A 22,358-nucleotide genomic window follows, 5' to 3' on the forward strand; every position below is an offset into this window, starting at 1 on the left:
ATTATAGTTACTTTACTTCTGTACAACATAGTTACTTTACTTCTGTACAACATAGTTACTTTTACTTTTTTGTACAACTTAGTTATTTTACTTCTGTACAACTTAGTTACTTTACTTCTGTACAACATGGTTACTTTACTTCTGTACAACATAGTTACTTGTATAAACTTAGTTACTTTACTTCTGTATAAACATAGGTACTTTACTTCTGTACAACATAGTTACTTTACTTCTGTAGAACATAGTTACTTTACTTCTGTACAACATAGTTACTTGTATAAACTTAGTTATTTTACTTCTGTACAACATAGTTACTTGTATAAACTTAGTTACTTTACTCTGTACAACATAGTTACTTGTATAAACTTAGTTACTTTACTTCTGTACAACATAGTTACTTTTACTTTTGTACAACTTAGTTATTTTACTTCTGTATAACATAGTTACTTTACTTCTGTACAACATAGTTACTTTACTTCTGTACAACATAGTTACTTTACTTTGTACAACATAGTTACTTGTATAAACTTAGTTACTTTACTTCTGTACAACATAGTTACTTGTATAAACTTAGTTACTTTACTCTGTACAACATAGTTACTTTACTTTGTACAACTTAGTTATTTTACTCTGTACAGCATAGTTACTTTACTTCTGTACAACATAGTTACTTGTATAAACTTAGTTACTTTACTTCTGTACAACATAATTACTTGTATAAACTTAGTTACTTTACTTCTGTACAACATAGTTACTTGTATAAACTTAGTTACTTTACTTCTGTACAACATAGTTACTTGTATAAACTTAGTTACTTTACTCTGTACAACATAGTTACTTTTACTTTGTACAACTTAGTTATTTTACTTCTGTACAGCATAGTTATTTTACTCTGTACAACATAGTTACTTGTATAAACTTAGTTACTTTTACTCTGTACAACATAGTTACTTTACTTCTGTACAACATAGTTACTTTACTTTTGTACAACTTAGTTATTTTACTTCTGTACAACATAGTTACTTTACTTTTGTACAACTTAGTTATTTTACTTCTGTAAAACAAAGTTACTTCTATAAACTTAGTTACTTTACTTCTGTAGAACATAGTTACTTTACTTCTGTACAACATAGTTACTTTATTTCTGTACAACATAGTTACTTTACTTCTGTACAACATAGTTACTTTACTTCTGTATAACATAGTTACTTGTATAAACTTAGTTACTTTACTTCTGTACAACATAGTTACTTTACTTTTGTACAACTTAGTTATTTTACTTCTGTACAGCATAGTTATTTTACTTCTGTACAACATAGTTACTTGTATAAACTTAGTTACTTTACTTCTGTACAACATAGTTACTTTACTTCTGTACAACATAGTTACTTTACTTTTGCACAACTTAGTTATTTTACTTCTGTACAACATAGTTACTTTACTTTTGTCAACTTAGTTATTTTACTTCTGTACAACATAATTACTTTACTTCTGTACAACAAAGTTACTTCTATAAACTTAGTTACTTTACTTCTGTAGAACATAGTTACTTTACTTCTGTACAACATAGTTACTTTATTTCTGTACAACATAGTTACTTTACTTCTGTACAACATAGTTACTTTACTTCTGTATAACATAGTTACTTGTATAAACTTAGTTACTTTACTTCTGTACAGCATAGTTACTTGTATAAACGTAGTTACTTTACTTCTGTACAACATAGTTACTTTACTTCTGTACAACATAGTTACTTTACTTCTGTGCAACATAGTTACTTTACTTCTGTACAACATAGTTACTTTACTTCTGTACAACATAGTTATTTTACTTCTGTACAACATGGTTATTTTACTTCTGTACAACATAGTTACTTTACTTCTGTACAACATAGTTACTTTACTTCTGTAGAACATAGTTATTTGTATAAACTTAGTTACTTTACTTCTGTACAGCATAGTTACTTGTATAAACGTAGTTACTTTACTTCTGTACAACACAGTTATTTTACTTCTGTATAAACATAGTTACTTTACTTCTGTACAACATAGTTACTTTACTTCTGTATAAACATAGTTACTTTATTTCTGCACAACGTTGTTACTTTACTTCTGTACAACAAAGTTACTTCTATAAACTTAGTTACTTTACTTCTGTAGAACATAGTTACTTTACTTCTGTACAACATAGTTACTTTATTTCTGTAGAACATAGTTACTTTACTTCTGTACAACATAGTTACTTTACTTCTGTATAACATAGTTACTTGTATAAACTTAGTTACTTTACTTCTGTACAACATAGTTACTTTACTTCTGTACAACATTGTTATTTTACTTCTGTACAACATAGTTACTTTACTTCTGTAAAACATGGTTATTTTACTTCTGTACAACATAGTTACTTTACTTCTGTACAACATAGTTACTTTACTTCTGTACAACATAGTTACTTTACTTCTGTACAACATAGTTACTTTACTCTGTATAAACTTAGTTACTTTACTTCTGTAGAACATAGTTATTTGTATAAACTTAGTTACTTTACTTCTGTACAACATAGTTACTTTACTTTTGTACAACTTAGTTATTTTACTTCTGTACAACATAGTTACTTGTATAAACTTAGTTACTTTACTTCTGTACAACATAGTTATTTTACTTCTGTACAGCATAGTTACTTTACTTCTGTACAACATAGTTACTTGTATAAACTTAGTTACTTTACTCTGTACAACATAGTTACTTGTATAAACTTAGTTACTTTACTTGTACAACATAGTTACTTGTATAAACTTAGTTACTTTACTCTGTACAACATAGTTACTTGTATAAACTTAGTTACTTTACTCTGTACAACATAGTTACTTGTATAAACTTAGTTACTTTACTTCTGTACAACATAGTTACTTGTATAAACTTAGTTACTTTACTTCTGTACAACATAGTTACTTGTATAAACTTAGTTACTTTACTCTGTACAACATAGTTACTTGTATAAAGTTAGTTACTTTACTCTGTACAACATATAGTTACTTGTATAAACTTAGTTACTTTACTTCTGTACAACATAGTTACTTTTATTTACTTTTGTACAACTTAGTTATTTTACTTCTGTATAACATAGTTACTTTACTTCTGTACAACATAGTTACTTTACTTTTGTTCAACTTAGTTATTTTACTTCTGTACAGCATAGTTATTTTACTTCTGTACAACATAGTTACTTGTATAAACTTAGTTACTTTACTTCTGTATAAACATAGGTACTTTACTTCTGTACAACATAGTTACTTTACTCTGTAGAACATAGTTACTTTACTTCTGTACAACATAGTTACTTGTATAAACTTAGTTATTTTACTTCTGTACAACTTAGTTACTTTACTTCTGTACAACATGGTTACTTTGCTTCTGTACAACATAGTTACTTGTATAAACTTAGTTACTTTACTTCTGTATAAACATAGGTACTTTACTTCTGTACAACATAGTTACTTGTATAAACTTAGTTATTTTACTTCTGTACAACATAGTTACTTTACTTTTGTCAACTTAGTTATTTTACTTCTGTACAACAAAGTTACTTCTATAAACTTAGTTACTTTACTTATGTAGAACATAGTTACTTTACTTCTGTACAACATAGTTACTTTATTTCTGTAGAACATAGTTACTTTACTTCTGTACAACATAGTTACTTTACTTCTGTATAACATAGTTACTTGTATAAACTTAGTTACTTTACTTCTGTACAACATAGTTACTTTACTTCTGTACAACATTGTTATTTTACTTCTGTACAACATAGTTACTTTACTTCTGTAAAACATGGTTATTTTACTTCTGTACAACATAGTTACTTTACTTCTGTACAACAAAGTTACTTCTATAAACTTAGTTACTTTACTTCTGTAGAACATAGTTACTTTACTTCTGTACAACATAGTTACTTTATTTCTGTACAACATAGTTACTTTACTTCTGTACAACATAGTTACTTTACTTCTGTATAACATAGTTACTTGTATAAACTTAGTTACTTTACTTCTGTACAACATAGTTACTTTACTTCTGTACAACATAGTTACTTTACTTCTGTACAACATAGTTACTTTACTTCTGTGCAACATAGTTACTTTACTCTGTACAACATAGTTACTTTACTCTGTACAACATAGTTATTTTACTTCTGTACAACATGGTTATTTTACTTCTGTACAACATAGTTACTTTACTCTGTACAACATAGTTACTTTACTTCTGTAGAACATAGTTATTTGTATAAACTTAGTTACTTTACTTCTGTACAGCATAGTTACTTGTATAAACGTAGTTACTTTACTTCTGTACAACACAGTTATTTTACTTCTGTATAAACATAGTTACTTTACTTCTGTACAACATAGTTACTTTACTTCTGTATAAACATAGTTACTTTATTTCTGCACAACGTTGTTACTTTACTTCTGTACAACATAGTTACTTTACTTTTGTCAACTTAGTTATTTTACTTCTGTACAACAAAGTTACTTCTATAAACTTAGTTACTTTACTTCTGTAGAACATAGTTACTTTACTCTGTACAACATAGTTACTTTATTTCTGTAGAACATAGTTACTTTACTCTGTACAACATAGTTACTTTACTTCTGTATAACATAGTTACTTGTATAAACTTAGTTACTTTACTTCTGTACAACATAGTTACTTTACTTCTGTACAACATAGTTACTTTACTTCTGTACAACATTGTTATTTTACTTCTGTACAACATAGTTACTTTACTTCTGTAAAACATGGTTATTTTACTTCTGTACAACATAGTTACTTTTACTTCTGTACAACATAGTTACTTTACTTCTGTACAACATAGTTACTTTACTCTGTACAACATAGTTACTTTACTTCTGTACAACATAGTTACTTTACTTCTGTATAAACTTAGTTACTTTACTTCTGTAGAACATAGTTATTTGTATAAACTTAGTTACTTTACTTCTGTACAACATAGTTACTTTACTTTTGTACAACTTAGTTATTTTACTTCTGTACAACATAGTTACTTGTATAAACTTAGTTACTTTACTTCTGTACAACATAGTTATTTTACTTCTGTACAGCATAGTTACTTTACTTCTGTACAACATAGTTACTTGTATAAACTTAGTTACTTTACTTCTGTACAACATAGTTACTTGTATAAACTTAGTTACTTTACTTCTGTACAACATAGTTACTTGTATAAACTTAGTTACTTTACTTCTGTACAACATAGTTACTTGTATAAACTTAGTTACTTTACTTCTGTACAACATAGTTACTTGTATAAACTTAGTTACTTTACTTCTGTACAACATAGTTACTTTTATAAACTTAGTTACTTTACTTCTGTACAACATAGTTACTTGTATAAAGTTAGTTACTTTACTTCTGTACAACATAGTTACTTGTATAAAGTTAGTTACTTTACTTCTGTACAACATAGTTACTTGTATAAACTTAGTTACTTTACTTCTGTACAACATAGTTACTTTACTTTTGTACAACTTAGTTATTTTACTTCTGTATAACATAGTTACTTTACTTCTGTACAACATAGTTACTTTACTTTTGTTCAACTTAGTTATTTTACTTCTGTACAGCATAGTTATTTTACTTCTGTACAACATAGTTACTTGTATAAACTTAGTTACTTTACTCTGTATAAACATAGGTACTTTTACTTCTGTACAACATAGTTACTTTACTTCTGTAGAACATAGTTACTTTTACTTCTGTACAACATAGTTACTTGTATAAACTTAGTTATTTTACTCTGTACAACTTAGTTACTTTACTCTGTACAACATGGTTACTTTACTTCTGTACAACATAGTTACTTGTATAAACTTAGTTACTTTACTCTGTATAAACATAGGTACTTTACTCTGTACAACATAGTTACTTGTATAAACTTAGTTATTTTACTCTGTACAACATAGTTACTTGTATAAACTTAGTTATTTTACTCTGTACAACATAGTTACTTTACTTCTCTACAACATATAGTTACTTGTATAAACTTAGTTACTTTACTTCTGTACAACATAGTTACTTGTATAAACTTACTTACTTTACTACTGTACAACATAGTTACTTTACTCTGTACAACATAGTTACTTTACTTCTGTACAACATAGTTACTTGTATAAACTTAGTTACTTTACTCTGTACAACATAGTTACTTTACTCTGTACAACATAGTTACTTTACTTCTGTACAACATAGTTACTTTACTTTTGTACAACTTAGTTATTTTACTCTGTACAACTTAGTTATTTTACTCTGTACAACATAGTTATTTTACTTCTGTACAACATAGTTACTTGTATAAACTTAGTTACTTTACTCTGTATAAACATAGGTACTTTACTTCTGTACAACATAGTTACTTTACTTCTGTAGAACATAGTTACTTTTACTTCTGTACAACATAGTTACTTGTATAAACTTAGTTATTTTACTTCTGTACAACATAGTTACTTTACTTCTCTACAACATAGTTACTTGTATAAACTTAGTTACTTTACTTCTGTATAAACATAGTTACTTTACTTCTGTACAACATAGTTACTTGTATAAACTTAGTTACTTTACTCTGTACAACATAGTTACTTTTACTTTTGTACAACTTAGTTATTTTACTCTGTATAACATAGTTACTTTACTTCTGTACAACATAGTTACTTTACTCTGTACAACATAGTTACTTGTATAAACTTAGTTACTTTACTCTGTACAACATAGTTACTTGTATAAACTTAGTTACTTTACTTCTGTACATTATAGTTACTTTACTTCTGTACAACATAGTTACTTTACTTCTGTACAACATAGTTACTTTACTTTTGTACAACTTAGTTATTTTACTTCTGTACAACTTAGTTACTTTACTTCTGTACAACATGGTTACTTTACTTCTGTACAACATAGTTACTTGTATAAACTTAGTTACTTTACTCTGTATAAACATAGGTACTTTACTTCTGTACAACATAGTTACTTTACTCTGTAGAACATAGTTACTTTACTCTGTACAACATAGTTACTTGTATAAACTTAGTTATTTTACTTCTGTACAACATAGTTACTTGTATAAACTTAGTTACTTTACTTCTGTACAACATAGTTACTTGTATAAACTTAGTTACTTTACTTCTGTACAACATAGTTACTTTACTTTTGTACAACTTAGTTATTTTACTTCTGTATAACATAGTTACTTTACTTCTGTACAACATAGTTACTTTACTTTACTGTACAACATAGTTACTTTACTTTGTACAACATAGTTACTTGTATAAACTTAGTTACTTTACTCTGTACAACATAGTTACTTGTATAAACTTAGTTACTTTACTTGTACAACATAGTTACTTTACTTTTGTACAACTTAGTTATTTTACTTGTACAGCATAGTTACTTTTACTTCTCTGTACAACATAGTTACTTGTATAAACTTAGTTACTTTACTTCTGTACAACATAGTTACTTGTATAAACTTAGTTACTTTACTTCTGTACAACACAGTTACTTGTATAAACTTAGTTACTTTACTTCTGTACAACATAGTTACTTGTATAAACTTAGTTACTTTACTTCTGTACAACATAGTTACTTTACTCTGTACAACATAGTTACTTGTATAAACTTAGTTATTTTACTCTGTACAACATAGTTACTTTACTTTTGTACAACTTAGTTATTTTACTTCTGTACAGCATAGTTATTTTACTTCTGTACAACATAGTTACTTGTATAAACTTAGTTACTTTACTTCTGTACAACATAGTTACTTTACTTCTGTACAACATAGTTACTTTACTTTTGTACAACTTAGTTATTTTACTTCTGTACAACATAGTTACTTTACTTTTGTACAACTTAGTTATTTTACTTCTGTAAAACAAAGTTACTTCTATAAACTTAGTTACTTTACTTCTGTAGAACATAGTTACTTTACTTCTGTACAACATAGTTACTTTATTTCTGTACAACATAGTTACTTTACTTCTGTACAACATAGTTACTTTACTTCTGTATAACATAGTTACTTGTATAAACTTAGTTACTTTACTTCTGTACAACATAGTTACTTTACTTCTGTACAACATAGTTACTTTAACTTCTGTACAACATAGTTACTTTACTTCTGTGCAACATAGTTACTTTACTTCTGTACAACATAGTTACTTTACTTCTGTACAACATAGTTATTTTACTTCTGTACAACATGGTTATTTTACTTCTGTACAACATAGTTACTTGTATAAACTTAGTTACTTTACTTCTGTATAAACATAGTTACTTTACTTCTGTACAACATAGTTACTTGTATAAACTTAGTTACTTTACTTCTGTACAACATAGTTACTTTACTTTTGTACAACTTAGTTATTTTACTTGTATAACATAGTTACTTTACTCTGTACAACATAGTTACTTTACTCTGTACAACATAGTTACTTGTATAAACTTAGTTACTTTACTCTGTACAACATAGTTACTTGTATAAACTTAGTTACTTTACTCTGTACATTATAGTTACTTTACTTCTGTACAACATAGTTACTTTACTTCTGTACAACATAGTTACTTTACTTTTGTACAACTTAGTTATTTTACTTCTGTACAACTTAGTTACTTTACTCTGTACAACATGGTTACTTTACTTCTGTACAACATAGTTACTTGTATAAACTTAGTTACTTTACTTCTGTATAAACATAGGTACTTTACTTCTGTACAACATAGTTACTTTACTTCTGTAGAACATAGTTACTTTACTTCTGTACAACATAGTTACTTGTATAAACTTAGTTATTTTACTTCTGTACAACATAGTTACTTGTATAAACTTAGTTACTTTTACTCTGTACAACATAGTTACTTGTATAAACTTAGTTACTTTACTTCTGTACAACATAGTTACTTTTATTTTGTACAACTTAGTTATTTTACTTCTGTATAACATAGTTACTTTTACTTCTGTACAACATAGTTACTTTACTTGTACAACATAGTTACTTTACTTTGTACAACATAGTTACTTGTATAAACTTAGTTACTTTACTTCTGTACAACATAGTTACTTGTATAAACTTAGTTACTTTACTTCTGTACAACATAGTTACTTTACTTTTGTACAACTTAGTTATTTTACTTCTGTACAGCATAGTTACTTTACTTCTGTACAACATAGTTACTTGTATAAACTTAGTTACTTTACTTCTGTACAACATAGTTACTTGTATAAACTTAGTTACTTTACTTCTGTACAACACAGTTACTTGTATAAACTTAGTTACTTTACTTCTGTACAACATAGTTACTTGTATAAACTTAGTTACTTTACTTCTGTACAACATAGTTACTTTACTTCTGTACAACATAGTTACTTGTATAAACTTAGTTACTTTACTTGTACAACATAGTTACTTTACTTTTTGTACAACTTAGTTATTTTACTTCTGTACAGCATAGTTATTTTACTCTGTACAACATAGTTACTTGTATAAACTTAGTTACTTTACTTGTACAACATAGTTACTTTACTCTGTACAACATAGTTACTTTACTTTTGTACAACTTAGTTATTTTACTTCTGTACAACATAGTTACTTTACTTTTGTACAACTTAGTTATTTTACTTCTGTAAAACAAAGTTACTTCTATAAACTTAGTTACTTTACTTCTGTAGAACATAGTTACTTTACTTCTGTACAACATAGTTACTTTATTTCTGTACAACATAGTTACTTTACTTCTGTACAACATAGTTACTTTACTTCTGTATAACATAGTTACTTGTATAAACTTAGTTACTTTACTCTGTACAACATAGTTACTTTACTCTGTACAACATAGTTACTTTACTCTGTACAACATAGTTACTTTACTTCTGTGCAACATAGTTACTTTACTTCTGTACAACATAGTTACTTTACTTCTGTACAACATAGTTATTTTACTTCTGTACAACATGGTTATTTTACTTCTGTACAACATAGTTACTTTACTTCTGTACAACATAGTTACTTTACTCTGTAGAACATAGTTATTTGTATAAACTTAGTTACTTTACTCTGTACAGCATAGTTACTTGTATAAACGTAGTTACTTTTACTTCTGTACAACACAGTTATTTTACTTCTGTGTATAAACATAGTTACTTTACTTCTGTACAACATAGTTACTTTACTTCTGTATAAACATAGTTACTTTATTTCTGCACAACGTTGTTACTTTACTTCTGTACAACATAGTTACTTTACTTTTGTCAACTTAGTTATTTTACTTCTGTACAACAAAGTTACTTCTATAAACTCAGTTACTTTACTTCTGTAGAACATAGTTACTTTACTTCTGTACAACATAGTTACTTTATTTCTGTAGAACATAGTTACTTTACTTCTGTACAACATAGTTACTTTACTTCTGTATAACATAGTTACTTGTATAAACTTAGTTACTTTTACTTCTGTACAACATAGTTACTTTACTCTGTACAACATTGTTATTTTACTTCTGTACAACATAGTTACTTTACTCTGTAAAACATGGTTATTTTACTTGTACAACATAGTTACTTTTACTTCTGTACAACATAGTTACTTTTACTTCTGTACAACATAGTTACTTTACTCTCTGTACAACATAGTTACTTTACTTCTGTACAACATAGTTACTTTACTTCTGTATAAACTTAGTTACTTTACTTCTGTAGAACATAGTTATTTGTATAAACTTAGTTACTTTACTTCTGTACAGCATAGTTACTTGTATAAACGTAGTTACTTTACTTCTGTACAACACAGTTATTTTACTTCTGTATAAACATAGTTACTTTACTTCTGTACAACATAGTTACTTTACTTCTGTATAAACATAGTTACTTTATTTCTGTACAACGTTGTTACTTTACTTCTGTACAACATAGTTACTTGTATAAACGTAGTTACTTTACTTCTGTACAACATGGTTATTTTACTTGTATAAACATAGTTACTTTACTTCTGTACAACATAGTTACTTTACTTCTTTACAATATAGTTATTTGTATAAACTTAGTTACTTTACTTCTGTACAGCATAGTTACTTGTATAAACGTAGTTACTTTACTTCTGTACAATACAGTTATTTTACTTCTGTATAAACATAGTTACTTTACTTCTGTACAACATAGTTACTTTACTTCTGTACAACATAGTTACTTTACTTCTGTACAACATAGTTACTTTACTTCTGTATAAACATAGTTACTTTATTTCTGTACAACGTTGCTACTTTACTTCTGTACAACATAGTTACTTGTATAAACGTAGTTACTTTACTTCTGTACAACATGGTTATTTTACTTGTATAAACATAGTTACTTTACTTCTGTACAACATAGTTACTTTACTTCTGTACAACATAGTTACTTTACTTTTGTACAACATAGTTACTTTACTTCTGTACAACATGGTTACTTTACTTCTGTACAACATAGTTATTTGTGTATGAACTGATTTGGTTTGATTTTATTAGTATAATATCGGCTGGTGATCGAAATGGATAAAGTTATTGGATAATGATAGAAGAAACTGGATGTGTAATCGCTTTCATGTTACACATAGCAGTGTTTTGTAACACAGTATAAGCTATACAGAGCAATGTTGTGATGTGTTGTAACATTATCAGCTATACAGAGCAATGTTGTGATGTGTTGTAACATCAGCTACACAGAGCAATGTTGTGACGTGTTGTAACATTATCAGCTATACAGAGCAATGTTGTGATGTGTTGTAACATCAGCTACACAGAGTAATGTTGTGACGTGTTGTAACATTATCAGCTACACAGAGCAATGTTGTGATGTGTTGTAACATTATCAGCTACACAGAGCAATGTTGTGATGTGTTGTAACATTATCAGCTACACAGAGCAATGTTGTGATGTGTTGTAACATCAGCTATACAGAGCAATGTTGTGATGTGTTGTAACATCAGCTACACAGAGCAATGTTGTAACGTGTTGTAACATTATCAGCTACACAGAGCAATGTTGTGACGTGTTGTAACATTATTAGCTACACATAGTAGTGACTTGACGAAATGTAACATAAGTTACATGGAGAAGTGACTTGATTAGTTGTAATATACTGTAAATTTTAACACAGAATTAGTTGCAACACACTGTAAGCTGTAACACATTATAACTTGTAACACAGTATTGGTTGTAATGCACTGTAAGCTGTAGAACAGTATAAGTTTTAACACTGTATTAGTTGTAATATAGTATAAGCTGTAATTCATCATAAGTTGTAACACAGTATTAGTTTTAACACATTAGAAGTTGTAATACAGTATGGGATGTAACTCATTGTAAGTTGTAACACAATGTAATTTGTAACACACTATAAGTTGTAATACAGTATGGGATGTAACTCATTGTAAGTTGTAACACAATGTAAGTTGTAACACAGTATTAGTTTTAACACACTATAAGTTGTAATACAGTATGGGATGTAACTCATCGTAAGTTGTAACACAATGTAAGTTGTGACACAGTATTAGTTTTAACACACTATAAGTTGTAATACAGTATGGGATGTAACTCATCGTAAGTTGTAACACAATTTAAGTTGTGACACAGTATTAGTTTTAACACACTATAAGTTGTAATACAGTATGGGATGTAACTCATTGTAAGTTGTAACACAATGTAAGTTGTAACACAGTATTAGTTTTAACACACTATAAGTTGTAATACAGTATGGGATGTAACTCATTGTAAGTTGTAACACAATGTAAGTTGTAACACAGTATTAGTTTTAACACACTATAAGTTGTAATACAGTATGGGATGTAACTCATTGTAAGTTGTAACACAATATAAGTTGTAACACAGTATTAGTTTTAACACACTATAAGTTGTAATACAGTATGGGATGTAACTCATTGTGAGTTGTAACACAATGTAAGTTGTAACACAGTATTAGTTTTAACACACTACAAGTTGTAATACAGTATGGGATGTAACTCATTGTGAGTTGTAACACAATGTAAGTTGTAACACAGTATTAGTTTTAACACACTATAATTTGTAATACAGTATGGGATGTAACTCATTGTAAGTTGTAACACAATGTAAGTTGTAACACAGTATTAGTTTTAACACACTATAAGTTGTAATACAGTATGGGATGTAACTCATCGTAAGTTGTAACACAATGTAAGATGTAACCATAGGAAGTTTTAAATTTCAGGCAGCTCTGATTCGTGGTCCATCAAACTTACGTGGACAGTTCTGTGGAGGGGTCCTTATTAGTCACCAATACGTGCTTACAGCAGCGCATTGTACTGAAGGGTAAGTCCACATAATTTTACTGTTGATCCATTATCTCAAGCTAAGCACAATAAAATATTTAAATCATCGTCGTTTGTAGAGAATTGTAACTTCATGACATCGCGTCTATCTGTCAAGTTACTCTTATTTCTCTATGAAGAAAAGGACAGATCGTTCAACAGTTACGTCTACACCAGAAACTTCGTTTTCAAGTGCAACTGTGAAAGCAGGTGACGAAAATCTTGTTTAATGTATATTTAGATTTTATAATATAAATAATGGACACCAGATGTCACTTTTTCATTATTTCTGTTTAGGTTATTGATCCCCAAGGCCCGGCATGGCCAGGTACTTAATAATCTGAGGGTCGAGGGTTCGAATCTCCATCGTACCAAACATACTCGTCTTTTTAGCCGTGGGAGCGTTATAATGTGACGATTAATCCCGCTATTTGTTGGTAAAACAGTAGCCCAAGAGTTGGCGGTGGGTGATGATGACTAGCTGTCTTCCCTATAATCTTAAACTGCTAAATTAGAGACGGCTAGCGCAGATAGCCCTCGAGTATCTTTGCGCGATTTTCGAAACAAACAAACAAACCAGTTTATTCTGAAAGTAGCTTAGGGTGCTTTTTGATTTAAAGCCAAAATGGTTGTCGTTCACTCACTTCTTTAAACTTGAAGAGAACCGACAAAAATGCTCTTCGGTTTATTTAGTAATGAAACTAGTACTTATTCTAAAGTTCATAATGTCCAATTTAAAGGTAATCTATTTAAAAGTTTTTAGTTAGCAGTGTTAAACTTTGATCAAATAGTACTGAAACTATGCCGACACAACTACATTTATTTCACATGCTTTTGACTTTGATTAAATAGGAGTTAAACCTTGGCTATCACAGGTTTACGGCTAGCAGTATCAAAGTTCGTCTCGGAGAATACGACTTCAGCCGTCAAGACGACAACAACGCACGAGACTTTGCTGTCGCAGAGATCAAAGATCATCCGAATTACGACAGCCGTAGTAATTTCAACGATATTAGCTTGCTAAAACTTGCTACAACAATAACTTTTAATGATTATATTCAACCCATCTGTCTGCCCGAGCCCGGTCAGAGCTACATCAACAGACTAGCTACAGTGGCCGGATGGGGAACAACATCTTACGGTAAGCATAAGTTTCCTACGTACGAGTTTTAGCGAATATTTTCTTATTTCTCAACAAACGTTTATTTTCTATTATCTACAGGGTGTTCGGAAAGTCACTGTGCACTTATATATTTATTAACAGACATGTTTCATTATAGAATACAGGAGGTAAATATGAATAACAATTATAAACAATGTTGAAAGTGACCCCCGTTGACATCAATACAGACCTGGATCCTTCTTATTTTGTTTCTAAACACCGCTATCAGTTGCTGGCTTGAAATAGACTGAATAAAATATGATTACAAAACTGCACAGTGACTTTCCGAACACCCTGTACAAGTTATTTAGTAGGTTAGCATGCTAGCCTTATTACGGTCTCTGGCGTAGCTGTCAATACATAGATGTTGTCAGTTAAAAATATGATGAGCGACACCTAGTAACGACATGGGTTACTGAAATATAGTTGTCAAACATTCCTAGCTGCTCATTATAATAACATAGCAGATATATGTAGACTTTTTGTTTTTAAGGTTTTCTCTATATTAACACAGTGTTATTAACTAACAACCTACACTAACCTAATATTGACATCATAATCGTCAGTATATTGAGAATATAGAGGGCGTCCCTTAAAAATAAAAAAACAATGCTATATTTCAATGCTAAGAGTCAATTTTATTAATTCCAACCTGGATTCAACTGCTAGCATATACTACCATGTATTAGTACACATCTTGTGGAATAGGTCGCCATTTCTTTTTAAAAGTAGCTCTAAGTAACTGGATCTTTAGGTTTGGTTATCGAGTATTCCTTAAAATCGTCAGTGGAGATCAATTGAATTTCAAACAAATTTTGGACAATATTTGCCTAAAACCGTAGCTGGACACAGTATTGTGAACGATCAAGTGAAATTATAAAAAAAATATCTTTCTTCATGTAGTTAAAAAAATACGAACAATACTGTATTGTTTAGAAGGTCGTAATGTCACAAAGAACACGTTAGTTGACTATATACAATGAATCACGTTTAAACCAACGCAAACAAAGCTGTTTAGGATTAATTTGTGGTGGCTAGGCTTAAACTTCTGGTTCACGTTTTCCATTTCTTCAACACTTTACCAACAATAGACGGTTGTACCACTGTTTGTGTTAACCATTCCTTTTAGAATATCCTTTTCTCTAATAGCTTAACTCTCTTCTCCTTGGTAGGAGTTTGGGCTTAATATATAACTCAAAAGTACTCAAAGAACAAATGACAACTTTTGTTCTTGGTTTACAGGAGTTATAGAATAATTAGGTGACACCAAAGAGATGCTGTTAAGAAACCCTAAGAGGTTCGTCTATTTCACAGTTCTTGTTTCAGTTCTAAGTAAATTACTGGTTTTAATTTTTAAGAAACTGTACAAAATCTTTAAAACATAATTATGCCTAATATGATTTATAGGATTGCAGCACCTAAGACCCAAAAAACAAACGCTTGAAGTAAAATAAATAAAACGGCTCATTTTCAGGGCAGCTGTACACTAAAATAAATAAAACGTTTTCAGGGCAGCTGTAGACGGAATGCCTAACATTTAGATATGTGTATGTGTGGGGTTGTGAGAAAACCTACATTCACTGTATATGCTCCAAATAAACTTCCCAATCCGTGTCTAAACCGGTATACAAAGTGGAATAAAACAACAACAACAATAACATGTTATACAAGAATTAACAATTTACAAATTAATTGAATCTAATGACAGCCGCCTCAGTGGCACAGCGGCATGTCTGCGGACTTACAACTGTAGAAACCGGGTATACATACCAGTAGTGGGCAGAGAACAAACAGCCCATTGTGTAGCTTTGTGCTTAATTACAAACAAACAAATTAATTAATGAAAATTAGACTAGGGATATAAATCATTTTCTTCGGGTGGTAGGTAACGGTTGGAATTGACACCAATGGTGGCACCATTCAGACATTTTTTCAGAAATCAGGGAAATGTCTCTGGAAGTGTTTGCAGTCGTTGGTCTCTTCTTCATCAGAATCCAGTAGATTATCGGCTAGCCTTTTTTATTTGTTTTAATGGCTATTGTCTAGGTTCGGAGTTAGAACTCTGAGAGTTACCGTGTGGTCTGATCAACCATAGATCCACGTGAGTCGGTTTGGTTACTTTTGGTCTCTTCTTCTGGCATGGTTTCTCTGGTAACTTTGTTTCACTTCTGGTATGGGTTCTCTGGTAACTGTGGTTCTCTTTTTGGAATGGTTTGTTTAACAACTTCGGTTCACTTCTTCTTGTACGCGTTCTCTGGTATCTTTGGTTCACTTCTGGTATGGGTTCTCTGATAACTTTGGTTCTCTTCTTCTTGTATGGGTTCTCGGCTCTGAAAAGAAATAAATAAAACAAACAACTATGATTTAGATTTTGTGATTTTTACTTCAATGAGAACAGTTTAACTACCAAGTGAGGTGTTTCGTTAAACCTATGAACACAAGAATTGGTTCTTTTAATACAAACACGTTGCTTAGTTACAATAAACATTGCTGGATTTGTGCAAGACTAAAACGAAAGTTGTATTTATTATTTTTCTCGCACAAGGTGGAGCTTCTAGCAATGTACTTAGGGAAGTAACTATTCCAGTGTGGAGTGAAAGCCAATGTCAAAGTGTCTTCTCCAGGAAAATCGACCGTCACTTCTTGTGTGCTGGTGTGCGTTCTGGCGGGAAAGACTCCTGCCAGGTAAGATATTTAAGTTTCCTTTAAAAAACAACAACAACAACAATATTATGGCGACCTGATTTTAATTACCGCGCTTGTACTGAAGGCACGTGGCACCTCTTAAACAAACAGAATGAAACACAAGTAAACAACGAAAGCAGTAATGTTACTTTTGTAACTTCGAGCACCATTAGTTTATTGAGACATATTCATTACAATTTTTTGTACAGACTTTCGGAAAAAGTATTTTTTGTTGTTTCTTTTAATTTTACGCAAAGCTAAACGAGGATACCTCCGGTAGCTGTCCCTAATTTATCAGTGTAAGACTAGAGAGAAGGAAGATAGTCATCAGCACCCACCGCCAACTCTTGGGCTACTCTTTCACCAACGAATAGTGGGATTGACCGTCACATTATAACACCCACACGGCTGAAAGGGCGAGCATGTTTGGTGCGATGGGGATTCGATCCGCAACTCTCAGATTACGAGTCGAGGGTGTTAATCACATGGCTATGCCTCGGTATAAGTGTAAGAAAAACAGTAACTGACTCGTGAGAAACTACGAACACATTCCAAGCGATATGATATAAACTTTAACGAAATAATCTGTGTGAAACTGGGGCGCAGTAAGATCTCAAGACTTGAGCTTAGAGCGCAACAATTTCAGGGGCACCTCATAGGGAAAAGAACCGCCCTCTAGTGGCAAAACGGTGTTTCCAAATTTACAACATTAAAATTGGGTTTCGATAACTGTGGTGATAAGAGCACAGATAGCCCACTGTACAACTTTGTGCTTAACTGCAGACAAACAAAGAGCATAGGAAACAAATTGAAAACGAATTTAATTTTGAAAATTTTAAAAATAAAAGCAAAATTCTATCCATTTCATTGGATTTTAATCTATCGAAATTTGTGGACTTAAAGTGTCAGATAATCTAGTGTACACGTTGACCTATACAAAATCAGTCGTTTTAACAAAAGCGGTAGAAACACGTATGAAACTGAAGAAAATATATATACATATCTGGAGTTCCAAAAACTTTTATGTACATGTATATATATATATATATGTATAGTTCCAAAAACAGATATATACATGTGGGTAGTTCCAAAAATTGATATATATACATATGTAAGTGTAGTTCCAAACCTGATATATACATTTGTGTAGTTCAAAAACTAATAAATACATGTATAAGTGTAGTTCCAAAAAATCTTACATATATATACATATGTAGATCCAAAAACTGAAACATACATATATAAGTCTTGTTCCAAAAACTGTTATACATATATGTGTCGTTGTTTATATATATATATACACACTGCTGGTCATAATCTTAAAGCCAATGAACATAAAGAAAAAATATGCATTTTGCGCTGTTAGACTCAACCACTTATTTGAGTAGAGCTTCGAAAGATGAAAATAAGAAAAGGGAAAATAAAAGTAAAAACCTTTTTTATATTTAATATGGAAAATGTAAACACTATGAAATTAGCCTAAATACTAGCTGGTCAAAAGTTTAATACCATACCAAAAAGAAGTCCTAAACAGGGTAGGAAATGCCCAACAAGAGGTCTCAGTAGTGAGTTGCACGGGCGTCATTGCGAATAACTTCAAACATTCGCTTTGGCATGGTCAATATAAGCGTTTGCAGAAGGCTGGCTGGAATGTTATTCCAAGTGGTGAAGATGGCTTCACGAAGATCATGCATTGTTTGGAACTGACGTCCATTTCTATAGACTTCCCTTGCCATCCACCCCCAAACATTTTCAATGGAGTTCAGTTCGGGCGAACACGTTGGATGGCCCAAAAGAATAACGCTATTCGCCATGAAAAAGTCCTTTGTCCTGCGGGCATTGTGGATTACAGCCTTGTCCTGCTGAAAGATCCAGTCATTTCCACACAGGCGAGAGCCTTCAGTCGATAAGGATGCTCTCTTCAACATGCCAATGTAGTCAGCCAGTCATCTTCACCACTTGGAATAACATTCCAGCCAGCCTTCTGCAAACGCTTATATCGACCATGCCAAAGCGAATGTTTGAAGTTATTCGCAATGATGGCCGTGCAACTCACTACTGAGACCTCTTGTTGGGCATGTCCTACCTGTTTAGAACTTCTTTTTGGTATGGTCTTAAACTTTTGACCAGCTAGTATTTAGGCTAATTTCACAGTGTTCACATTTTCCCTATTAAATGCTAAAAACAGATTTTTTTTCCCTTTTCTTATTTTCATCTTTCGAAGCTCTACTCAAATAAGTGGTTGAGTCTAACAATGCAAAATGCATATTTTGTCTTTATGTTCATTGGCCTTAAGATTTTGGCCAGCAGTGTATATAAAAGTGTAGTTCCAAAAAGTCTTAGATATAGATATATATATGTAGTTCCATAAACACACATATATATATATGTAGTTCCATAAACACACACACATATATATATATATATATATAGGTGTAGTTCCATAAACAGATACATATATATATATAGGTGTAGTTCCATAAACAGATACATATATATATATAGGTGTAGTTCCATAAACAGATATATATATATATATATAGGTGTAGTTCCATAAACAGATATATATATATAGGTGTAGTTCCATAAACAGATATATATATATATATATATAGGTGTAGTTCCATAAACAGATATATATATATAGGTGTAGTTCCATAAACAGATATATATATATATATAGGTGTAGTTCCATAAACAGATATATATATATATATAGGTGTAGTTCCATAAACAGATATATATATATAGGTGTAGTTCCAAACGCTTATATATATGTGTAGTTTTAAAAAAACTGTTATATACATATACAAGTATAGTCACAAAAAGTGATATATATACATATAGAAGTGTAGTTCCAAAAACTAATATATGCATATATAAGTGTAGTTCCAAAAACTAATATATAAAAATAAATATAGTTCTAAAAAGTGATATATATATTTAAGTTTCAAACAAACTTTGAAACAATTGCTCAAGATGAAACTGACAGATAAGAAACTACAACAATAATATATTCTCGGGTAAATTGGAAAACATTATCCTCAAATCTACAAGAATAAGATAGATTACATTAAACTAATTAAACGGTTAGTTGAGAAACTACAGCAATAAAATGTTCCATGTTATACTACACAAAGCTACAAAAACAAAATACTATGGATTATTCTCAAAACTTAGACACGAGACTCTGACAGAAGGTTTTGTTCCAATTTCTCTGTGCTACAGTCATAGACATGCGGAATAGTCATTAATAAAAACACATTGCTATAATGCCACAGTTTATATACTTCTAGGTTCATAACATTCTTGTAATTTTATTTTCTATATATAATCTAAATCAATGACAAAGAAGAAATCATAACATAACTATATTTTGAATAAGTTTAAAACATTAGATGGAGTATATTAAAGAAATGAGAGTTGAAATAAACAATATATTGACTTAATTATGAACAAAACGAGTTTATATTTTCATTATTTCATTTTATGTTGCAGGGTGACTCAGGTGGTCCGTTAATGGTAGAAAATTACTACAAACGCTGGATGGTTATTGGTGTCGTATCATGGGGTATTCGCTGTGCTGGACAAAATTCTCCTGGCGTTTATACACGAGTTACAGAATACTTGAACTGGATTCGTGCTAACGCTGTATAGTATTATATTTACAGAGACGAAGAGGCTGATGAGGCATAAAGAAAAGGATATAATGAAAATATTGAATTTTAGAAACTGAACAAACTTTAGTTCATCCATTAGAGGTCGCTTTCTATTAAATCTATAGTATCACAATATCTTGTATCGACTATTGAACTGAACAAACTACAGGTCATTAAATAAAGTTCGTTTTCTATTATATATATAATGTCGCATTATCTTGTTTCTACTATTGAAGTGAACAAACTGAACAAACTACAGGTCATTAAATAAAGTTCGTTTTCTATTATATATATAATGTCGCATTATCTTGTATCGACTATTGAAGTGAACAAACTGAACAAACTACAGGTCATTAAATAAAGTTCGTTTTCTATTATATATATAATGTCGCATTATCTTGTTTCTACTATTGAACTGAACAAACTTCAGGTTATTAGTTAAAGCTCGTTTTCTATTAAATATATAGTATCACTTTATATTGTTTATATTATTCAATTGAACTAAGTAAACAAACAACAAGTCATTAGATAAAGCTCGTTTTTTATTAAATATATCACAATGTCTGGTTTGTACTACTGAATGAACAAACTTCAGGTCATTAATAAACTCGTTGTGCATTATGTATAGTATCACGATGTCTTCTTTCTAACATTGAATTAAACAAACTTCAGCTCATTAATAAACTCGTTGTGCATTATGTATAGTATCACGATGTCTTCTTTCTAACATTGAATTGAACAAACTACAGGTCATTAATAAACTCGTTGTGCATTATGTATAGTATCACGATGTCTTCTTTCTAACATTGAATTGAACAAACTACAGGCCATTAATAAACTCGTTGTGCATTATGTATAGTATCACGATGTCTTGTTTCTAACATTGAATTGAACAAACTTCAGGTCATTAATAAATTCGTTGTGCATTATGTATAGTATCACGATGTCTTCTTTCTAACATTGAATTAAACAAACTTCAGCTCATTAATAAACTCGTTGTGCATTATGTATAGTATCACGATGTCCTGTTTCTAACATTGAATTAAACAAACTTCAGGTCATTAATAAGCTCGTTGTGCATTATGTATAGTATCACGATGTCTTCTTTCTAACATTGAATTAAACAAACTTCAGCTCATTAATAAACTCGTTGTGCATTATGTATAGTATCACGATGTCCTGTTTCTAACATTGAATTGAACAAACTTCAGGTCATTAGTTAAAGCTCGTTGTGCATTATGTATAGTATCACGATGTCCTGTTTCTAACATTGAATTAAACAAACTTCAGCTCATTAATAAACTCGTTGTGCATTATGTATAGTATCACGATGTCCTGTTTCTAACATTGAATTAAACAAACTTCAGCTCATTAATAAACTCGTTGTGCATTATGTATAGTATCACGATGTCTTCTAACTATTGATTTGAACAAACTACAGGTCATTAATAAACTCGTTGTG

General features: G+C 30.2%; 1 protein-coding gene across 1 annotated transcript in view; it reads left to right on the forward strand.

The window, feature by feature from the left end:
• LOC143241769 (trypsin-1-like) overlaps window positions 1–21,507 on the forward strand; it is a 39,830-nt gene extending 18,323 nt beyond the window's left edge. The window contains exons 4-7 of the mRNA XM_076484995.1: window positions 13,295–13,391; window positions 14,266–14,531; window positions 17,098–17,237; window positions 20,736–21,507. Of these exons, the coding sequence (XP_076341110.1) occupies window positions 13,295–13,391; window positions 14,266–14,531; window positions 17,098–17,237; window positions 20,736–20,894 (662 nt within the window). The 3' untranslated portion in view covers window positions 20,895–21,507. The remainder of the gene's footprint in view (window positions 1–13,294; window positions 13,392–14,265; window positions 14,532–17,097; window positions 17,238–20,735) is intronic.
• The last annotated feature ends 851 nt before the right edge of the window (window positions 21,508–22,358 follow it).

The sequence above is a fragment of the Tachypleus tridentatus genome, unplaced genomic scaffold (genome assembly GCF_004210375.1).
Source record: "Tachypleus tridentatus isolate NWPU-2018 unplaced genomic scaffold, ASM421037v1 Hic_cluster_1, whole genome shotgun sequence".
Taxonomy (NCBI): domain Eukaryota; kingdom Metazoa; phylum Arthropoda; class Merostomata; order Xiphosura; family Limulidae; genus Tachypleus; species Tachypleus tridentatus.